General features: G+C 34.6%; 1 protein-coding gene across 1 annotated transcript in view; it reads left to right on the top strand.

Moving 5' to 3' along the window:
• The window catches only part of LOC144969394 (receptor-type tyrosine-protein phosphatase O-like), a 41,216-nt gene that overhangs the window by 1,656 nt on the left and 24,560 nt on the right, over positions 1–15,000 (top strand). Inside the window, exons 2-4 of the mRNA XM_078908502.1 lie at positions 1–82; positions 6,365–6,451; positions 10,785–10,866. The exon at positions 1–82 is cut by the window's left edge and continues 53 nt beyond it. Of these exons, the coding sequence (XP_078764628.1) occupies positions 1–82; positions 6,365–6,451; positions 10,785–10,866 (251 nt within the window). The remainder of the gene's footprint in view (positions 83–6,364; positions 6,452–10,784; positions 10,867–15,000) is intronic.

Below are 15,000 nucleotides of genomic sequence, written 5' to 3' on the forward strand. Positions count from 1 at the left end.
CTATATGTTCAGCCGTGGTTGTGATCATTGTCATCATCTGCATCATTTTATTCTGTTATATGAGAAGGAAGAAAAGTAATAGGTAAAAAAATTCAAAATGTTTTGGCCTGATACATCATTGCTTCCATTTGGCGTAAAATTAATTTATTTCTTCTTAAAGATCGTCATTATAATTTTTTTACAAGAGTAAATGGGACTTACTCAGGTAATAGAAAACTGTTTTTCATTTGCTTTAATCCGTTAAGTACTTTCAAATAACAAAGGGGGCATTAGTGTTATGTTCGTGTAATGAAATGAGAGACTTGGTCATGATTTTCTTAGTCCTCAAAGGTGTTTCTTAATTGAGTTTTTGAACAGGGAAAAATAGTATATTCAATATGTTATCACACTGGAAATACTGAGAGCCCGACTGAAAAGAGTGCGAACCCAGAAAAATGCAACAAGATAAAGCTCGACCCCACACAAGTCAACAGACTCAAATTGCACTGGGGATTATGGATTTCTTCACCTTACCACCTTGTAGTCCCGTCCTAGCACATTCAGAATTCTTCTTATTCCCTAAATGGAAGAAGTATCTCAAAGGAAACCAATATGAAAGCGACAAAGATGTGAAGGCTGCTGTCCGATCGTGGTGTAGAGAAAAAGGACGTCAGTTTTATGCCTATGGGATGCGTCAAATGGGGCGGCATTGGTAGCTCTGTGATGGATGTGGCGGTGACTATGTCAAAAAATAAAGTAAGCGATCTATGGCTAAGATCTCAAGCTTTCTTTTGATACATTGCTTAACGACTTATTCATAAGAACAAGGGAGTTATTACGGACATTGCAAAACTTTTCAGCTTACACTCGTACATGTATCCATGTAATATTTTGTTGAATACGAATATCACAAATTGTGGCTGCTTTGATCAGCTTTGTGTGTGAAATAAAGTTGTACATGTGACTTTAAGCATTGGTATTATTGTCAAAGTTCAACGCAAAACTAGAGTTCATGCATCATCAAAGATGAATGGGTCCTGGGTGTAGTTTATTGGATAATTGTGACTTCGGTGTGGACCTTTTTTGGCTAGATGGAATGATTTCTCAGTAATTTGTGCTGATTAAAAGATGTTAACAGAAATTGGTGTTGTGGTAGATGTATTGATTTGCTTGAGTATGCACTATTTGTATTAGTGCACGCCATATTGTCACACAGTTGGGAACTGTCATGCAGGTCTATAAGCGTGATTTCGGTATGCACTTGCTGTCAAGAAGATATCACTGCTTGGAACCAGGGATATTTCAGATGGAACTCCCAAGTGACCATTAACCCTCCATGCTAGCTACCTGAGCGAGGTCATTGGAGGTTAACTGGTATCAGGCAGTGCCGTGTCCAATGGGGAATATTATGGATATTGGTGGTCTTATAATATGTTGCAATAACAGGGAAACATTAACAGCCTCTTTCACTTTATTATTTTGATTTGAAGAATCAGTTGTCTTTCTAAACATCAGTGCAAATTTGACATTTTTGTGGTTAATAGCTTTTAAAAAAAATATCGCAAAGTGTGGATCTAATTTTAAGTGCTTGTAAAGTTTGGTGCATTTAGATAAAAAAATCGTTATTCAAAACTCATCACAGAATCTCAAGAGTTTTAATAAATATCAAAAGTAAATATATGCATCTATGCTCCTGTGCATTATTATCATATTGGCAGTTCATTGTCTTGATTTATTCTTGGTATTGTTAGTTTTGTATATTTTTTTTTTACCATTTCCGTTCCTCTCAAACAGTTGTGTTGGTCATAACAGCAAACTGATATGATTTATGTCATTATGTGGTGAAATAATTCATGAGAATAAACATTTGGATAATATTTTATTGACCAGTAAAAACTAAGAACCAATATTGTGTATGATTTGAATATCTCAATTTACTACCAATCTTCTATTATGATGGATTTCAATGACCTTAATGGAGCCATCAGTGAAGTACATGAAGCAATTTAGCACACCAGACCAATCAATACAGAGACAATAAATGAAACGCAATCAAACATTAACACCTATATGCCTATAAAGACGGCAATTTCTTGAGACAACCACACAAAAGCAGTATATTTCCTCTAACAATAATGCCAAATATTCATAAAAAAATTCAAATGGTTTATATTTTATTCCTAAACTGATATTTGGACATAATTCATGACATGGAATACTGTGCGAAAGAAAGTGAGGTTCTCACCAAGTCATGCCAAATAAGAATTTTACAATATAAAAAAAATCATATCTTTTAAGATTCTACTTCCCGGACAACAAAACTTGACATGTGTCAAGACCATCATTTTTAATTTACAACTTTACAATTGTCACGTCTATGTAGGAGGGTGGCAAGTAGGAGAAGACAGATAGGAGTCAAAATAGTTTCCCCATAGTCTAGTGCCGCTTTTATTTTTCCCTTTTATCGTCGGGTAAAGCCCCCGACACTTGACTGATAGTAAGAGAATGTTTTAGGTTTAAAGAAATAGGTAACAGAAGTAGTGGTGGATTATTGGCACGTTATATAAGGATAGGTAGGTTCAGAAGGTAAGTATTAATCCTAGTTAAAGAAGAAGCATTTTATTATAATTCAACAGAATTGCGTGATATTAACACATAATTAGCCAAAGAATAATAGTGCTGGTTTTAATTCATTAAATTTATACTATGGGTAATTAATCTTCATCCTGTATCACAAACTATACATTTTGTTATTGAGTGGGCTTATCTTCGAGGTGTCTGGGCGGCGATATGGTTTTTCCGTTATATCGGACAGTAGCAGTTCTGGTTCAGTAGTTACAGTCGACCGATTGCCAGATTTCCCTCTGTATCATATGTAGCCAAGTATTAGATGGTTAGCTGATGACTTGATGCGTGGTTGGCTGTTCTGTTGTTTCCTTTACAGGATGCAGGTTCAGTCCGTACCTCCCGATGTAGCTTTGGTTAATAACCGCCACAGGTTTCGTTAATAACCGATCTGTGAAAATACCGGAGCAAATCTTTGACTAGGTTGCAATATTTTAAATAATCCTATGAATAGGGGGGTAGTGAGGGATATCAATTAATACCCTTGACATCACTACTATTTATATGTGTTAATCAGTAATTTAATTTACGGGACACATCGAGTTAGTGGGATGGGGAAAGATATGTATCATGAGAACATAATAATCAATGAATATAAATACTAAATAGAACTATCGTGTATTTGCGATAGGACATTGGTAAAAGTAATTCGCGCAAGGTAATTCATTCATTGGGAAGGCATACATATTATATATACAATATTATATACATACATACAGATAATATATATATATATATATATATATATATATATATATATATATATATATATATATACATATATATATATATATATGTGTGTGTGTGTGTATATGTATATATATATATATATATATATATATATATATATATAATATATATATATATATATATATATAAAGATAGTGAATGCTTATTTTTATAATAACACGAGTTATCAATTACTGTTAATAAAATGAGTCATTAATTTCTGTTATTTTTGGTTGTGTCTACTTACGGCCAGGCGAAAACACATTATGAAATATCACTCCTACACATACTAGTTTAATTGGCATTAATCAATGGTAACATCTAAATCTATTACTGACCCTCGTTCACACATGTTCTCGCTAGTAGAATCCTTAGGTTCCCTATCAAGCAGTGAGCTTTAAGTAGATGTAACGGAGGAGAGCCTTTTTCTCCACTGTCCTAGTTTATATTCGTTTCTCTCGGGAGTTGGAGAATCACAAGAAGCCAATAATATTCCAGGATTTGGCTTTGCTCATCTCGCCTCGCACCTTGGGGAGAAATGTAGTTGACATAAAACATGGCCTTTTTTAGTTGTGCCTAAGGCGATAACGATTAACACATGGCAATGCTGCGATAGTAAGTAATAAGAGTGTGTAATGTATTGATTTATTTACAATCCTGGGAAAATTTGAGGCTGGGAAAGTTGAGGCGATTGAAATATATCACTACAACACTGCTTCTTGTTTCAATCAATGTTTGCTGATGCGAATTAAATTATCAATATGCAAATTACTACAAATGAATTTCATTGATAGCTCAAAAAAATCACTAAATTGACACATCACTTATGAGCAGCCTTAAAAGGAGACATGATTATAAACCATGGCATATGATGAAAGAAACCCTTGCTTTGACTGTGGTGAGGGAACAATTTTAAGATTCATGTTAGCAACTGAGCAATACCATGAAATATTACAACAATTAATTACCATCAGTGGCATCACAGATTCCCCCTGAAGGCTACATGTTTAACCCATGGGCTGACCTCACTAATGACCGCTCAGAGAGAAAGGTATTGTCAACTGCTGGTTAATCGATTAGAGAGGTGTTTACACTGGTGTCAGATGTGATGGTAGATGCTGTATTAAGCAATCTGCCTGGTTATTGTAGAGTTTTGTTATTTCTTAAGAATCCCATACTATGTATAACATAATGTGTACACAGCGAGCACTTGATTAGACTCCCCATAAGGCGCCTAATGTCCAATTTTCCTCTGACCCTTCTAAAGGTTTCTTCTTTTAACATTTTCTTTAACCTTGTGACTCTTTTTACACATAACTTTTGAGTGTGTTTCTTGCTTGCGCATTGCCATATCAGTCTCATATACAAAAATAATGCCGTTACAAAGAGAATTTAAATTTAAATTTCTCAAAAACAAAATTACTCAGGTCACCATGCTCTTTGAACCATTTTCCAACAGTTGCTGTAATCTAGTCCATGGCTCTATATGATTTATAGACCAAAGCTTTAAACTTGCATATAAGTCTCAGTCGCAAGCAATTAATACTTTCTGAAAAACAACATTACTTAGGTCATTGTGCTTTTCAAATAGTTTTGTATTTTAAAGGATAATAATTATGATGTAAGACAGACACAAAGGAATTTGTAATGTCATCCTTGGGGAGCATAGATTTGGAATATACATTGCGTGAAATGATAGGTACATATGAATTGATGCTTGTGGGCTAACTATTGGAGGTATTGAAATGGAAGTTGAACTGATAAAAGGGAGAAGTCTGCAAGAATTTGTTGGATTTTGCTTGCAAATGTCTTGACACGAAGAGTGGGAGGTTAATTGGTACTGAATTCATGCAATTTGCATCGTGCAATGCACAGGAAGGCTATCTGGGAACTGAGCGTCTGTGTTGACCCTGGAACCTGTTGTGTGAGGTTATGTCGGTACTAGGAATAAAAATGCTGGGAAAGTAAGAGATCAGATTTGTAGTGTAAATCCGACTTGGTCTTTTCTTAGATAATTTAAAATCAATTTTTACAAGTACTTTCATGGGGAGCTCAAAATATAAAGTCCCGCCAATGCCACAACTACCAAAACTCAGTTCTTAGATGATGACAACGATGACGACGACGACGAAGAAGAAGGAGAAGAAGAAGAAGTAAAAGAAGAAGAAGAACCAAGTTTCATTTAGATTTTAAATTTAAATTTCTGTGCATTGTTCACCTTGACATGATAGAAGTTTGAGGCAATAGATTGCAATATATATATATATATATATATATATATATATATATATATATATATATATATATATATATATATAGCAATTTTTCATGGATTAACTATGATCGCTGTGCTTTGCAATGCCTCATTTCTTCATACAACTAATTAAATATAATCCCGTTTTCATTTCATGCTGTACAAGTCCCCTTTTTTAATTCCAGTTTCGTACATCTAACTCAAGAACACAATGACAGGGCCAGAATTTTAAGATTTTTGTCGTTTATCAAATTACTGGCCACAGCCAAGATTTATTTTTTAAAAGACCATGCTGGTGGTTACCTACGTTGTAATAAAATTTGTATCAAATACTTTAACAGTTGAGTAACATTATTATTATTTTTTTCGGCTTTTATAGTTTTTTTGCTTTGACGGTACAGGTCCCAATTTGAGTCCCCATGTTGTTGGCCTAAAGTTCAGTCCCAATACTTTTTTTTTTTATTACATTTTCTCACGATACTCGGGTGTGAAATGAGTACATGACTGATAACGATGTTGTCCCTGTTAAAAATAGAAATTATAATTGCACCTGACAAGCGACATGTCTCGTCTTATGCTTTAAGAGTTGCTGTTATCTTGGAATCCTTTGTAAAGAATTTTGAACACAGTGGAAATAACGTTTCTATAGAACTCATGATTTTAAAACTCCCAGTTGAATTGGATTGACAAAGCAATTTATTTAACCATGTGTTGCGTTCATATTACCTCTATTGTCTACTTCATACTATAAACAATTTGCCTATTTTCACACTACAGGCCACCTCCAATCTTTGACCAGGCCCAAAAGTGTCCCAAAGATGAGCTTTACAATGAGATGCAGATTTTACGTCAAGATGAAACCAGGTACAAACTTGTAGTTGCTCTTAGTTTATAAGATGAAAACATAGAAGAGACCGTTAAAAATCTGAAAATATATACATAAGACAATACCAGACAAAGCAAAAAGAAAATTAGAAGAAAATCATCCAAAGTGTGAGTTTTTAATCAGACGTGCAATGAGGTAACCCAAAAATTGGGACAACTGAGGAAGGCTGTTTATCTTGGGAATGATTTTTTTTTATATTGTTCTGTCAGCTTGGTCTTACACTCTCTCATCTATGTAGGTTTTTATCTTGCACTCCTGCGCTAACTATTACTAATTGTGATATTTCTATTTCTGAAAAGGCTAGAAAATTGAGTGTCATTCTGGGACAGTAACTTGTCTATGGATCAGCTCATAAACAACAATGTGAAAATTATGTACTATCAGCTCTGTAGAATATCACAGATGAGGTCATGTTTACATTTCAACACATTGAAGAGAGTACATAATTGTGCGGCTAGGTTAGTCCTGGGAAAATCGCATTATGATGATATAAAGGACATGCTTTGAACACTCCACTGGCTGCCAATCCGGTCTAGAATATATATATATATATATATATATATATATATATATATATATATATATATATATATATATTGAATCGTGTTTGATACAAATATGGTACGAAAAGTGCTCGACATGTAGTAATGGAGCGAATTATTATTTAAAATATTTACCACAATGTTTGGGGCAGTCTACATCGATGTTTCAGGCTTAATTTGCCATCTTCAGGACTGAGTTGTTTTGTTGACTGTTGTTGTTTCTTGAAGTGGTTCCGGTTTGAAGTTAATTAAGAGGAATTTGCGCCGATGGGGACACTTTCCGTAGATCTCACTTTTCATGTTGAGTGTGGCTTCGTGAGGTTGTTTGATTATAGTATATTTTTCTTCCAGGCATAAGCTACATTGTTTTGATGTTCGTGTGTATCCTGTTGCTTTAGATAAAATTTTCCATGAAATGTTGTGGTCTATTTTGTTGTCTTTTAATTTCCAAATATGTTCGCTGAGTTTTGTGGATGTTTTTTTGTTAGTGTTTCTAAATGTTGAGGTGTGGAGGTTGTATCTTGTTTTGAAATTATTTTCTGTTAGTCCTACATATTTTTCTTGCTTGTTTGTTTTAGTTTCTGTGACTGTGGCTTGGTAAATTAAACTTGATTCTAAGCATTGTTTGTTTAGCGGGCAATGTTCTTTATTTCTGCAGTTGCATTTTCTAGTGGGTGGGTTTTGCTCTTGTCGGTGGTTTATTAATATTTTTTTGTTGTGGCTTGAAATTATTTGTTCTATGTTGTGCATACACGAGTAACTTATTTTTATGGTATTCCTGTTGATAATTTTATGTAGCTTGTGGTTTTTTGGAAAGTGTGTATCAATTAATTTCAGGAACTGCTGTCCTATGTTTGTGCTGACGTTTATGTCGAAAGGTGGGTTGAACCAAGTTATGTGTCGTTTTCTTGTTTTATGTTCTTCACTTGTGTGTTGGGGTTTACATGAGAGGGAGGCGTCTGTGTATACAAATGGTGTGTTGTATCCACTTTTTGTGAGTGCTTCTTTGTAGGGGGTGGCTGCGACGTTGAATATCTCTCTGTTTTCCGAAAGTTTGCTCACCCTCAGTGCAATGTTTTTTGGTATGTTTTCAATGACGGGACGGGGTGGTTGCTGTTTTTATTAATGTAGCTAATGGTGTTGTTTGGTTTTCTGAACGGTTGGAATGAATTGGATTTTATGTCGAATGTGATGTCGAGGAAGTCAACTGTTTTTTTGTTTGCTTCTATCGTGATTTTTAAATTGTTGTTTTGGAATATTTTACAGATTTGTTTTTTGATGTTTTCGTTCGCTCTTGGTCGTCTGTTGGTTATAGCGAGTCCGTCATCTCTATAGAGGCCGATGTATGTGTGTGTATGTTGTAGTTACAACAAACATAGAACAGCAGTTCCTGAAATTAATTGATACACACTTTCCAAAAAACCACAAGCTACATAAAATTATCAACAGGAATACCATAAAAATAAGTTACTCGTGTATGCGCAACATAGAACAAATAATTTCAAGCCACAACAAAAAAATATTAATAAACCACCGACAAGAGCAAAACCCACCCACTAGAAAATGCAACTGCAGAAATAAAGAACATTGCCCGCTAAACAAACAATGCTTAGAATCAAGTTTAATTTACCAAGCCACAGTCACAGAAACTAAAACAAACAAGCAAGAAAAATATGTAGGACTAACAGAAAATAATTTCAAAACAAGATACAACCTCCACACCTCAACATTTAGAAACACTAACAAAAAAACATCCACAAAACTCAGCGAACATATTTGGAAATTAAAAGACAACAAAATAGACCACAACATTTCATGGAAAATTTTATCTAAAGCAACAGGATACACACCAACATCAAAACAATGTAGCTTATGCCTGGAAGAAAAATATACTATAATCAAACAACCTCACGAAGCCACACTCAACATGAAAAGTGAGATCTACGGAAAGTGTCCCCATCGGCGCAAATTCCTCTTAATTAACTTCAAACCGGAACCACTTCAAGAAACAACAACAGTCAACAAAACAACTCAGTCCTGAAGATGGCAAATTAAGCCTGAAACATCGATGTAGACTGCCCCAAACATTGTGGTAAATATTTTAAATAATATATATATATATATATATATATATATATATATATATATATATATATATATATATATATATATATATATATATATATATATGTATATAGTTATAAAAACAAAAATCATGAAATAATAGTGCTCATCTTTTTGATAAGAGAAGCCATTTATAAACAATTTCAAGTATAATTATGATCAATCTACAATATTGTTTCGAGCATTTGCTCTCATCTCTCAATTCCTGATGAGAGCAAATGCTTGAAACAATATTGTAGAAGTTGATCATAAATATACTTGAAAAATTATATATATATACTATTAAAAAGTCCGCAATTTCGCGGGGAAAGAACTGTTTTCATTCGATATTGCCTGAATCATTGTCTTGATTAGCTTGATTACGATTAGATGCACATTTTAATCCATGTGCTTGTCGTCGCTGCCATGCTTTATTCGGCATGATTTTAGTTTATCAGTCAATAGATATCAATATCAATAAGTAGCAAATCTTTACCACGCTTTACTTGGGAGTGCTTTGCACTACCTTCAGTACTTCACAAATTAAAATGGCGGCCAAGAATCAAAACAATGGTCAAGTTAGGAAATTTTAAACTTTCATAAATTTATCAAGATTTGTTCTAGAGTTTTTAAAATGCTTCTATATGATGACAAATTGAATAAATAAACGCTTGACAAAAGATCAACGGTGAAAATACAAATTGACAGAATACTGGGGATGTAAGAGCTTTCGGAATGGCTCCCCTTTATTTAACTTATGTGAGGTCAAATTAATAATGTGTCTACTTTTGGTTTGTTCGGGCTTGAAGCTAGACAGAACCAATTAAGAGTTTGCCGACAACGTTTAACTAAATATTTCCTAGGGCAATAATTATTACATCGATGGCATAGAAGCGACAGTGATATCAGCAGTAATATTAGTTGATGTTAATCTGTGAAACTTGTTTAAAATTTCTGTAAATCCGAATACCTTCATGTGATCAAGTGAATAATATCAGTATGAATGGAGCAGACTGAACCAACTGGATTGCTTCATGTATTATTATTACTCCTGATGGGTGTGGTCTTTGACCTCTCGCAGTGGGCAGGAGGTCTCGTTGTGTCTTCTATCCACTGTATCCGTTTTACGAGTTGCTTTCTGTCTTTGTCTTGGGATAGGATTACCTAGTTTTGTCATAGTCCTGGCTCGAGCCCTTTACTGAGAGAGAAACAGTCAAATGTATAGTTATAGTTTTGGTAGATATTTTTCCCCTTGTAAGTAATCTCTATGTTATTTTGGTTTTAAATATATAATGGTTGTAAACAGTTTAGTGTATTCCTCTTAGTGGGGATCTGTGCTTTTGTCTGGCTGAGACATTTAGCTGATCTCAAACTAAGAAAACTGGTGGGACGATCTTGGAATCAACATATGTACTTTATTTGAACCCTTCCCCTTCGTCTTACTTTTTCTTGTGTGCTTCAATTGTAAATCTATTATTTTTTTGACTATCCCATTTTCTTTCCTTTTACTGTCTTTGAAATGACATAAATGTGTGGCAAGCGCCGTAAAACCATTACAAATAAAAAACATATCACTATTTGACTGATACCATTAAAAAAAATATCAATATTGCTCTGAAACAATTTAAAAAAATCATTTTTGCTTCATTATTGTTTTGTTTTCCAGACCCATAAAGATTCAAGACTTTTGTCAACAAGTGACAGATATGCACAAGGCCTCAAATCTTTTGTTTTCAAAACAATATGAGGTAGGAGAGTCATTGCAGAATCAGATGAAGCATTAGCAGAAGCAATAATAGACATAGATAGGAATGTCACGCTATTTAGTGGTTTCCTGCTGAAATGAAATCAAGGTCCCGTTTAAAACTCGCTATTTATAGTGATGATAATGATAGTTTTCCGTGGATCATTTCTTGTGTCACATTTTGGCATAATTTGGTGACACTCCCTTATTGTGACATCAGTCTAGACAGACTGGCGCCAAATGTCAGACCCATGGTGATCTTGAATGTGTATGATATGGTCCTAAGGGAAGGGAGTTGTGCAAACGGGTCTAGATTATTTTATTTTATCTGTAGCTGTAGTATGATAGTACAATTGGTGATCTTATTACTATTATAGGTTCGTTGCATCAATACAATCACCACCACATCATCATCATCATCCCTACTACCACTACTACAACCGTCACCATCACATTGTCACTACTACTACCACCATCACCACATCATCACTACTACCCCTACTACAACAGTCACCATAACCACATCATCCCTACTGTTACTACAACCATCACTACCATCACATCATCATCATCTATACTACCACTGCTACAACCAGCACTACCATCACATCATCATCCCTACTACAACTACTACAAACATCACAACCACCATTCATCACTACTACAACCATCACCACTACCACATCATAACTACTACCACTACTACGACCACCACCACCTCATCATCATACTTATTACCACTAGTGCAACCATCAACACCACCATATCATCACTACTACCCCTACTACAACCATCATAACCACATCATCATAACTATTACCACTACTACAACTATCCTCACCCCACTACCATATAATCTTCCTTACTACCACTAAAACAATAACAACCACCACCACATCATCATTACTGTTACCACAACCTTCACCATACCATCATACTACTACCACAACTACAGCCACCACCACATCTTCATCACGACTACCACTGATACAACAACCGCCCACTTTATCTTCATCTTCGCATTATTACTACTACAACCACCACCAACACACAATCACCTCTACTAACATTACTGCAACTACCACTACCACAATATTAATATCATTAGCACGACTGACTAAAACCACTACCAGAATATTAATACCACACTATCATCACTAATACAACTACTACCATTACAACCACCGCCACCACATTGTTATCATTACTATTACCTATACCACAATACCTGCCACTTTATCATTACTACTACTACTACTACAACAACAACAACAACTACTACTACTACTACTACTACTACTACTACTACTACTACTACTACTACTACTACTACTACTACTACTACTACTACTACTACTACTACTACTACTACTACTACTACTACTACTACTACTACTACTACTACTACTACTGCTGCTACTACCTCTACTATCACTACTACTATTGTTACTACTACCACTTTTAGTACTAATGATTGTCGATCGATTTCAAGACAGTTTGGGTATTAAAGCGAATGCATTAAACTGGATTCAATCTTATCTGACATGTCGCACACAGAGAGTGAGAGTAAAAGAAGATATATCGGAGACCTGGAACCTAAATTATGGAGTCCCGCAAGGTTCTATATTATGACCTATCCTCTTTACATTATATACGCAGCCACTCTCTAAAATTATAAGAAAGTATAACATCAATTACCATATATACGCAGATGACACACTGATATATATGACATGTGAGCAAAATGATCTAAGTTAAACGTACTAACCACCGAAAAGTGCGTACATCATATAAAAACTTAAAGTTGAATGATGAAAACACTGCAATTGTTATTTTAGGTCACCCAATATTACAAATTCCATTGGAAATATTAAATGTAACATAAATGGCTTGATTGTCCAAAGTTCACCCTCTGTTAAAAATCTTGGCATCTTTATGGATAAGAATATCGCATTAGACCGGCACATAAAATAATATATATTTCCATCTTAATAACAGAATTGGTAAAATTAAAAACTAATTAAATATAGCACTGCGTGGAATCAGCACTATTTCAAATGGAACTCCCAATGGGCCATTCACGCTCCCTGCTAGCTATCTGCGTGAGGTCATTGGAGGTTAACTGGTATCAGGCAGTGCCGTGTCCAATGGGGGGAGTTATGGATATTAATGGTCTTATAATATGTGCGGGAAAACAATAACAGCCTCTTTCACTTCATTATTTTGATTTGAAAAAAAAATCTGTTATCTTTTTAGACATCAGAGCAAGTTTGACATTCTTGTGGTTAAAAGGTTTCTTTAAATATCACAAATTGTGGATCTAATTTTAAGTGTTTGTAAATTATGGTACACTTAAATAAAAACTTTGTTATTCAAAACTCAGCGGCAGGTACATATATGCATCTATGCTCCTGTGCTTTATTATCATATTGACAGTTGATTTTCTTAATTTATTCTTGGTTTTGTTAGTTCTGTATATTTTTTGTTACCATTTCCGTTCCTCTCAAATAGTTGCGATGATCATAATAGTAAACTGATATGATTTATATCATTATGTGGTAAAAGAATCCATGAGAATAAACATTTGAATAAGATTTTATTGACCAGTAAAAACTAAAATCCAATATTGTGTATCATTTTAATACCTCATTCCATTACTACATGTCGAGCACTTTTCGTACCATATTTGTTTCAAACACGATTGAATACACAGCTCCGCACCGTTGAGCACTCTTAGACACAAAATGGACACTACGCCACAACTTAGACCTACTACTTTCCCATATTCTACAAAGAATATTCCTACCTGCGACAGAAAATCTTACATTAAATCACTAATAGCAAGAACAGAAACATTTGTCAAGAATCTACGATGGAGAACATTCTTTTTCCTGAACCCACATTTAGAACCCACCCACAAGAAAACGTACGGCTTCAACTCTACAAATTCACCCCCTCCAATACCTGAATCAAAAAAATTAGAAGACGGACTTTCAGATCTCATTCAAAATGTACAGTTCAAAAACAAAAATACCAACTTCCAAAACCAACTGACTAACGATGTGAAGAAAATAAACAAAGAAAAACAACTTCTGATACCAGCCGACAAATCCAACAACTATTATAAAATGACACCTGAGGAATATGATAAAATGACACACAAACAAATCAACAAAGACTATAAAAAGACAGAACACATAGAATCGGAGAGATCAGAAAAGAAGATAAGAATATAGCGAACAGACTTGACCTTAGCGATCGAATCGATATAGCACCAAGAAGAGAAGCGTTCATCACATTAAAAGATCACAAGCCTGACTTCAAAAATAATCCAAAATGTAGATTAATAAATCCATACAAATCTGAAATTGGAAAAATCAGCAAAAAGATAGAAAAAATAAATAAAAACGTCAAAGAAGCAACTAAATTCAACCAATGGAAAAACACCGATGAAGTCATTGAATTGTTTAAAAATATCCAAAACAAAGAAAATTGCACCTTCATCTCTTTCGACATTTGCGATTTTTACCCCTCCATCACCCCAGACGTACTAAACAAAGCATTGGAATTCGCAGCAAAATACACCAACATCACAGAAGAGGAAAAACACATCAAACACCCCAAGAACAGCACACTATACTATGACAACACAAAGCGACATAATGATTTCGACGTAACAATGGGTTCGTTCGACGGTGCTGAAACATGCAAACTGGTCGGACTCTACATCCTGTCACAACTGCAACATACACACCTATACATCGGCCTCTATCTAGATGACGGACTCGCTATAACCAACAACCGACCAAGAGCGAACGAAAACATCAAAAAACAAATCTGTAAAATATTTTTAAAAAAAACAAACTTGAAAATCACGATAGAAGCAAACAAAAACAAAACAAAACAGTTGACTTCCTCGACATCACATTCGACATAAAATCCAATTCATTCCAACCGTTCAGAAAACCAAACAACACCATTAGCTACATTAATAAAAACAGCAACCACCCCCATTCCGTCATTGAAAACATACCAAAAAGCATAGCACTGAGGGTGAGAGATATTCAACGTCGCAACCACCCCCTACAAAGAAGCACTCACAAAAAGCGGATACAACACACCATTTGAATACACAGAC

This window comes from Berghia stephanieae, chromosome 3, assembly GCF_034508935.2.
Source record: "Berghia stephanieae isolate SIO BIC M18660-M18661 chromosome 3, UCSD_Bste_1.3, whole genome shotgun sequence".
Taxonomy (NCBI): Eukaryota; Metazoa; Mollusca; class Gastropoda; order Nudibranchia; family Aeolidiidae; genus Berghia; species Berghia stephanieae.